Source organism: Nematostella vectensis, chromosome 13 (assembly GCF_932526225.1).
Source record: "Nematostella vectensis chromosome 13, jaNemVect1.1, whole genome shotgun sequence".
Lineage (NCBI taxonomy): Eukaryota > Metazoa > Cnidaria > Anthozoa > Actiniaria > Edwardsiidae > Nematostella > Nematostella vectensis.
The window spans coordinates 13,099,538-13,108,361 of record NC_064046.1 but is presented as its reverse complement, the minus strand read 5'-3'; the positions used below and the strand labels follow the sequence as shown (position 1 = coordinate 13,108,361).

Here is an 8,824-nt window from a genome sequence, read left to right as displayed (position 1 = left end):
TTTACAAAATAATACAACATTTTCAATATTCTAAATTAAACGAAAAAAAGTGTCAAGCATGTCAGGTACCTGTTTTTAACTTCTGAAATACCCAGAAATGTTATACAGCAGTCTTCGTCACACACAATGACATGTTGATCATTTATGAATATATTGTCTAAACGTTGGCTCGCGAAGTGTTCTGTTGAATAAACGGAAGATGAGCAGATGTTAACGTTTGCCAAAAATGTCACGACGACCCTTTTCAAATAACAGCGCCTCACAGTATCGGCCCTTGAATTCACCTACCAAACACATTTTGGTACTAAGAAGCCAACCTCGCGTATTACATGAAAGCCAAGCAATCGCGCGCGTTCCCAAAAAGTACAATGTGTCAACTTATCGCCTGTAAGCAAGCTTAAACTAAATAAGTCACATTTACCTCTTTTTTTCATATTTTGTAAACATTATCTCAACTTGAAGTTAAACAAGGCCGCACAACTGTGACATATCAGGACAGCTCGTGCTCGCACTAGAAGGAAAATATATGTGGTGGGAAGTCATAGCGCGCGTCGTTAAGCGACGTGTCGTTAAGCAATAACTAAAAGCTTAAAAACCCTGTCTGTAATTTTAGCAATTATTTTAGCATCTACCTGTCCGCATGTCACCCGTTAATGCGATTCGTGAGCAACAAATGGGAAAAAGAGCACCGCGGGCCAAACTTGTTTACTTTCGCGCATTCGACCTCTTTTCAGTGTCAATAAAATCGTTTCCATATCCCCGGTTAAGTCCTGGGTAAGGTACATATTTGACAGGAAATTCAATCTTTCAAAGAACAAAACCTGCATTCATCATAACAGAACCAAAACCGAACCCTTTTTTCAAATAATACAGATCACGACATTGTATTGAAGTTATGCATTTTCTAATGGCAGTGGTTTTGTTACTTCAAGTTGTTTCGCGCGTCATAGCGGAGCAAAGATCATTCAAGGGGGCCATTTACACGTTCAAGGATAAGTACTTTGTTGCGGGAATATCTCATCAGGTTGCAAGGTTGCACTCAGCCTTAGATTGCGCACAGGTTTGTCTCAAGGACAACAAGTGTTTAGCCGTAACGTTCTGCGAAAAAAGCAATGAGATGCCCTTTCCTGGGTGCCTTCTTCACACGATCGGAGTTAAAAATGGCGACGGTAGCGACACCAACCTTACTGATAGGCCTGGATGTTCATTTTACCAATTTGCTGATCTGGAGGTGAGAGATGCGCTAAGATAAAAGTTTAACAGTAATTAGATGATAATTGTACTCGTTAGTGTGAATTCAATATCCTATATATGACACACCGTTACCATGAACCTGATGAACGCGACTTGCTCTGGAACGCTAGAATACTCAAAATAACTGTATTGCTTAAAATAACACACACTTCCGCAACTCGAGGCGGAGTAACGAGAAACACAGCTTGGCACCATGAAAAAGCAAAACTTTCAGGCCATGCAGATATCTCATGAAGTAGGAAAAAGTAGTGCGTGGGACTTTCATATAACGGAAATCCTATAGATTTAGCGCCCAAAGAAGTGATTTCTTGTAAAAAAAAAAACAATTTTGCGTACCAGTACGCCGAGAAACGCTAACACAATAACATGTTATACACTCATCCTGATTACACTCTTTTTTTATAAGAACCTTTTTTATAATAACGTCCAGCCTGAGATTTCACCAAATTTGAAGAACATGCTCAGAACATGCCGAGGCTCAGATAGCAGATTTTCTTTTTTAGTCCTGATGCGTTCTTTTAAATTAAAATGAAGAATGAAATTGTGCTCATAGTAACAACCTTATTATTGCTATTGATCATTGTGTTATTCTCTTTCCAATAATTCATTGCGGGTTTTATATTCTTATATAGACTAAAATTTAAGAACATCGTTAAGAACATATACAGCCTTAGATTGTCCCAAAAATAAGAACGGCTCAGCCTCAACTGAAAATTAGACGTTCTAATAAAAAAAAAAGTATACATATCAAATCTTATCATTATTTTCATATATTATCCTTACGCACAAACATATATGTGAGATGTTTTATTAGGTAGAAATCTACAGTCATTAATGGCTTTTGCATAAGCATCAGCTGTAGTATGGACTGAGAGGAATAACCAGGATTTTCTGGGGGGGGGGGGGGGGGCAAGCAGTCATTACAGGGGAAAAGGATGATTGTACGCGACCCATTGGTCGAAGTCGAGGACTAGGAACACTTTATGATAAAATGCCCGGCATATGATGAATTGAGGGAACATATAGTATAGGGTTTTTCAATCCGCAACAAAACAGAATCTAAAAGCGATGCTTTCTGCCATAGCATTTTGAAGGTGATTAGTTTGAAACAGGAGTGTGCAACCAAAAAAGAAATAGTTAGATTTGTTTGGGAAGCAAAAAAAATAATGGATAGTGCTTTGAAATAATGACATCGTTACAAAGTACGATGATAGAGAATTTATTTTAAATAGGAATACGAATTAAAAACCAATTGTTAACTTTATTTTTCAATATGAATGTATTTGGAGCAACGCCCGTGAGTCAGAGATGACAAAGTGCTAAATAAAAAAAAACGGAGCGACTTTTTAGCGGCCAGGTACGATGTACGCGACTGCGTGCCCCCAAAAACTCAAGAAAATCCTAGTTTTTCATGGAAAAAGTTGGGTTTTCAGTGAGGAAAAAAAGGAGAGCGAGTTGCCGGGAAAAATCGGATTTTTTCAACAGTAGGGGCATGCCAATGACCTCTAGATTTTCTTTTCTGTTTCTCTACTGCCCTCCCCCCTCCTCCAATATTTCGAGACCTAATAAATCTCTGAAAAATTATAATTACCCTAAACATGTTTCACTGTTGATTTATCAGGAATGTTCGCGCATTACGTGTCTAAATGGCGGATTGTGTAAATATGACAACTCAATGGGAGGGACAGGATGCGTTTGTACTCCAGAATACAGTGGAGATTATTGCCAACAGAGAAAACGTGAGTAAAGAAAACTATGTAAACATCGGTAAATTGTTTGCCTCGACCTTTACATCGCACGGAGGGGGCGGAAAAATTGGTTCAAACCCCTTTTAGTGTCAAGCCACGGGAGAACCAGACGAATTATTTTTTGTACCGAATACCTCTGTAATTTTTTACTGGATATATCTGTAATAAAGTCATTTCTTGAAGTTGTTGTCATAAAATTGTTTAGATCCATCTTAAACGGGATTCATAAGGATTTTGCTATTTTTCCCCTCACTCCGGTCCAACTCCGGTTCGTGGTTCTTCTGCTTTGTGCAGAGCTAATGACATGATCTTTGTAAGGGGCCGACCATTTGACTTTTGAGGAGGCGGTAGATGATTTTAAGAAAACATATCCTGCACGGCCCGAATGGCCCAAAAAAATTTCCTGCACCAATTGGTGGCCGAAAAAAAAATATCCTGCATCGGTGAAAAAATTTCTTGCACGCTAAATGCTTTGATAAAAAAAAGAGTAAGTACGCAGTCTCCTATTATCTTTGTTCTAAAAAGGAGTTCTTTTGTCTATATTCTACTCGTTCTTTGTGTCGAGGTGCAGATATTGTTCATTTGCCCAATCAAATTGGAGCTTGTAAGAGCTGCGTACTGACCCCCCCCCCCCCCCCAAAAAAAAAAAAAAAAAAACATCCTGCGCACCCAAATTTATCCACCTCCCCCCCCCCCCCCTCAAAAGTCAAATGGTCGGCCCCAGGGGCCCATACTTATAAGCCCCTGTCGGCCCCTAATCATATGTGGTCTGAATGCACTCTAACTTATAACATTGTCTATTCATAATTTTCAGCTATCTACTATGTATTTACAACACTGAATGGAAAAGGGAAAAATGGACCAGACAACACAGATCAATACAAAGATACAATGTTAAACATAGTAACACTTGCAAGTGGCAGGCAAATTTGGAGTGTTCCTCACACAGGGAGATACCATATGGAAATCTGGGGTGCCTGTGGTGGTGACTCAACTACAAACGGGGGGCCTGGGGCAAAGGTCTATGGCTTTTATCATCTGGAAGCTGGAAATCATCTTGAAATAAGTGTTGGCCAAAGAGGTCTTAGTAGTAGTACTGGTGGTGCAGGCGGTGGAGGAGGGAGTTTTGTCTTGTTTGCCAACAGAACCATCATTGCTGTGGCAGGGGGTGGGGGAGGCGGGGCTGGGTACTTGTCGCAGCAATCTGGAGATGGCGGCCAGACTACACCAGGGGGGAGCTGGTATGGCGGTCAATGGGGGAAAGGGGGAAAGGTGGTTTCAGGGAATGAATCAACAAAAGCAGGGGGTGGGGGTGGGCTCCTTGAAAATGGAATGTGTTGTACAACACCAAACTGTGATGGTACGAGACATCAAGAGCAATGCGACCAGGGAGGGAAATCCAGAAATTTGGATCTCTTAGGAGGGGATGGCTTTAACCATGGTGGAGATGGAGGATTTGGAGGGGGAGGGGGAGGTGGGGGTAATTACCCTGGGGGAGGGGGTGGGTACTCAGGAGGAGGAGTGTTTGCAAAGACTGTTGGTGGTATAGCAGGAGGGGGAGGGTCCTACAAACCATCTGGATTTTCTGCCGCTCCAGGCGTCAATTGTGGTGATGGAAAAGTTATTATCACATACTTTGGGTGATGAGAGCCGGGGGACGTATAACTGGCAATTTATCTTTCATATAATCATCCCCAGACATGACCCATAACGTCCCCCCCCCTATTACAGATAAAAACAGCTTTTATGTTTGAAGTATTGTATATTAATGGAGAATTAAAAGGAGAACAAACTCTGAAACTGGCTTCTTTCTTTAGTGAGTTTCAGATGAAAAACCGGATAAAAATCCGATAACTTGCTTGGTATGTCATAAACATACCAAGCAAGTATTTACTACTTTCTTTTTCAAAAAAGTTGAAAAAGGAAGTAGAGCTAAAATACAATCTTGCTACAGTAGCTAAAGTTACTGTTTAGAGCGGAAAGGCTCTACTCTAGACCCGAAAAAGAATGGGAAACCCGTAGCATGGCAACAGCATAAAACAGATCTCGTTTAACAAAATAAAAGACTCCAAGATCGCGTTCAAAAATCCGAGACCGTGTAGAAAAAAAACGAGACTTCGAGACGTGCGTAAATTCCGAGATTCCGAGACTTTGCGAAACTTTCGAAATTTCAAGGTACCAATCGCTACATCTCATATTATATAACTTAAATAAATAATTTCATTAGAAAAATGTCTAGAACTGCACAAAGGTATATAATTTATTGAACCTTTCTGAAACATGATTGGGAAAGGGGCTTCGTTCACTTTATTACTAACAGAGCTTTCTTGCGTTTATTTTGTAGTTTTATTGTGACTTCGAAGTGGACCTTTTGCTCTCGCGTGTGTGTGTATGGGGGGGGGGATTGCAAACGCCATTTTCAAGCCAGATTTCCATAAAATCGTAACAGATCATTACCTATAACCTGGGGGAGAGCATACTTCGGGTCTAGACGTGTGTTTGAGAGCTCCGTGTAAGTGTATGGCGGAAAATTCAAGTACATTGAAGCGAAAGAATAGAGAAAGAGCGACATGAGACGATTCTAAAAGTCCCACTACCTCCCCAGAGGGGAAAGCTAATACGGGAGTCGATTTTTTAAGCTATGTTTCAGGTATTCTCGGTGTCTGGCATTTTCGCGGCTTTGGTCGCCAGAGCAAATCCAAGTAGGACCTCCGTTCACACTTACCAAAGTCCTGTAGGGGACGAGATCATTAAAGCGCTAGAGATGGGAGTGTGAGCAAGAAGTTAGATCTTGTGTTGGAGAAATTGACAAGTTTGGAAACGAAAATAGACAACATAGATGCGAAAGTAATTAATATAGAAGGTCGTAAGACCAAACTAGAATCTGAAGCAACCGAAGCGAGAAGCCAAAGAAAAGAAATGAAAAATTCCATTCTTTAAAAAGGAATTAAACGATATAAAAATCAAGTTTAAAGATGCAGAAGTTGTCCATGAGACGCGCCGCGCAGAATGAGAACAAGTTACTCTATGCTGAAGTATATCAAATACGCGAGAACCTACGTTTCTGCCAATAATCGCACGTTTTTTTAGATACCAAGAACGTAAATTGGTATTTTCACGAGTTAAAGAAATTCCCAAGAAGTCCAAACTCGGCATCTCCGCTGATGTGCCGAAAGAAACCGTAAGACGCAGAAAATTACAGTCAGATAAACTGCTGGACGCAAGGAGAAACGGACAAGTGACCATTTCCAGATAAGTCATTGGACGTGTTCCGTCCAATGACTTAAAAAAATGCAAGTTTTATCAAGAAAACATTTGTACCGCCCAAATATTTTAGTTGATATACGGAGCTATAGTAATTCACTATTGGCTCGACAGTCCATAAATTACGGGTAGCCGTCACTCTATTAATTTTACCCAACGCGGGTATTTTGGGGTCCTCGTAAATCGTTTACTTTGATGTTGTTCGTTCTTGTTTGTATTTTTTGTGTATCTATCTCATCTTGTACAGAAGCCACACTTAAGTGCATCACTATCTTTTCCCAAATTTGCATTGGGATTCATGGCGCATAACGGAATTCAACGCTAACAAGCAATTGCATCTAAAATGTGTTACTCTTAACGTCAGAGGCTAAAACATAGCAATCAAACGAAAGAAAGATTTTCAGATGGCTGCATCAGCAAAATATGGATATTGCATTTATTCAGAAGACGTTCAGCACAATAGCAATTGAAAACACTTGGTCTGCAGAATGCTGGGGAGGGGGGGGGAGGTAATGCGTTCTTCAGTCACACCCAAAACAATAGCGCATGTAAAGGCGTCGCGGTTCTTTTCAACCCAAAGCTTGATGTTAGCATTGAGCGCGCAACCCATCGCTTCATCGTTATCCAAACAAAAATAAATGAAGATAAGTGCACTTTTGGAAATGTTAATTTACCACGAGCAAAGACAACAGCTTCACAGAGGTGCTAAAAAAAAACAGGTTTTTCTGTTAGGAGATTTTAATTGCGCGTTAACCACTTTAGATAAAGAAGGAGGTTAACCGGTTCAGAACAAGGTGAAAGTAATCGAGCGTTTTAATAAATTGATGGGTCAGTTTAATTTGATTGATATTTAGCGCCAGAAAAATCCGAATAAGAGAGAGTACACTTGGAGAATCTAATCATGCTTATCACATGGAGCGCGCTCGCGCCGCGCTACCTGTGTGCCCGATCTCCGCTACGCCCTGGGACCCCGAGGATGAATCAGTCCATAAAATGTCGACTTGATTTGATTCTATGTCTGAACACCTGGCTAATATGGTTGATAAATGTTGCATCAATCATCCTCCTTTTTCCGACCATTCCGCCAATAAAACATTGTTTTGGGATTTATTAAAAATGGAAATCACACAATTCTCAATTGGTTTCTCTAAAAGAAGAGCAAAACGGGTGCGCGAGGATGAAAAGAGGTATCTCGCTGTTAAATGCGTTACAGCGCCAAGCTGATGAACTCGATACCAAGGCGGAAAGCCAGGTAAAGGTTGCTATTCTCGCAAAAATCGATACGGTGTACAACAAATTAGATGAAATCTTGGAAAATAGGGCACCTTTTTCTAACAACCACGAAATTGTCTCAAATCCGGGTGCGGGAGACGAAAAATTACTTTTCGGCTTCTATCGCCAAAAATATTTATCCAAATTGCTTCAAACTTTCACAAGATACTGAGGTCACCCATACTTATTACCAGTTTAATTTTGAGCTAGGGCGCCCAAACTTCATTTTTCCGAGAAATCTCGACGAACTCAGACCACTGCCTGGTCTTTTAAGATAAAATATTTCTTGGTGTTCTTGGTGTATTGTTTCTTGGTGTTACGGAGCACCAGCACCAAAAACACAATAGAACAAAAGCCAAAAACAAAGACCTTAGAACGAGACAATGAAATAGAGAACAAAGGCCTTGAGCACCAAAAACAAAGCTCTCCGTAACACCAAGGAATATCCATATTTCCTGTTCTGCATTAGTGAAATACTTTTAAAAAATATATCAAATATTTAGAATTCGTGCTTTTACGATCCTTTTTCACTGCTGATTTATTTCCACTAGTTTTTTTTTCTTTTTTTTTCCTTCAATCGCCTTAAAAAAGAAATATGAGCTTCGACATAATCCAACTAACACATTAACCTGTCAATCATGACATAATCCAATTAACACCTTAACCTGTCAATCATGACATAATCCAACTAACACATTAACCTGTCAATCATGACATAATCAAACTTACACCTTAACCTTTCAATCATGACATAATCCAACTAACACCTTAACCTGTCAATCATGACATAATCCAACTAACACATTAACCTGTCAATCATGACATAATCCAACTAACACCTTAACCTGTCAATCATGACATAATCCAATTAACACCTTAACCTGTCAATCATGACATAATCCAACTAACACATTAACCTGTCAATCATGACATAATCCAACTAACACCTTAACCTGTCAATCATGACATAATCCAACTAACACCTTAACCTGTCAATCATGACATAATCAAACTAACACCTTAACCTGTCAATCATGACATAATCCAACTAACACCTTAAACTGTCAATCATGACATAATCCAACTAACACCTTAACCTGTCAATCATGACATTTTTTTCCACATTTCTGATACAGCAGATTCTTTAGATTCTAGATCTTTTTTTTAATAACCAAAACTTTATCAGAACTATATTAAAAATATTAAAACAAAACACTTTTTTAGCCTGGGCTTACCAGCTAGTCGCGATCATTTCTTATCGAAGGATTGTCAAAATTATTATAATT

The 8,824-nt window shown here is 39.7% G+C and overlaps 1 protein-coding gene across 1 annotated transcript; it reads left to right on the top strand.

Moving 5' to 3' along the window:
- Positions 1–774: 774 nt before the first annotated feature.
- LOC116615285 (RNA-binding protein cabeza) lies at positions 775–4,797 on the top strand. The gene is made up of 3 exons (XM_048720970.1): positions 775–1,232; positions 2,874–2,993; positions 3,817–4,797. Exons 1-3 carry the CDS (start codon positions 896–898, stop codon positions 4,644–4,646), a joined length of 1,287 nt encoding a protein of 428 aa, XP_048576927.1. The 5' UTR covers positions 775–895; the 3' UTR covers positions 4,647–4,797.
- Positions 4,798–8,824: the final 4,027 nt, after the last annotated feature.

Bases quoted from the DNA above. Each gene is read 5' to 3' on its own strand.
- LOC116615285 (XM_048720970.1), top strand. From the start codon at position 896: ATGCATTTTCTAATGGCAGTGGTTTTGTTACTTCAAGTTGTTTCGCGC. The intron at 1,233-2,873 runs TGAGAGATGCGC...TGTTGATTTATC, and splicing joins CCAATTTGCTGATCTGGAGG to AGGAATGTTCGCGCATTACG. The intron at 2,994-3,816 runs GTGAGTAAAGAA...CATAATTTTCAG, and splicing joins TTATTGCCAACAGAGAAAAC to CTATCTACTATGTATTTACA.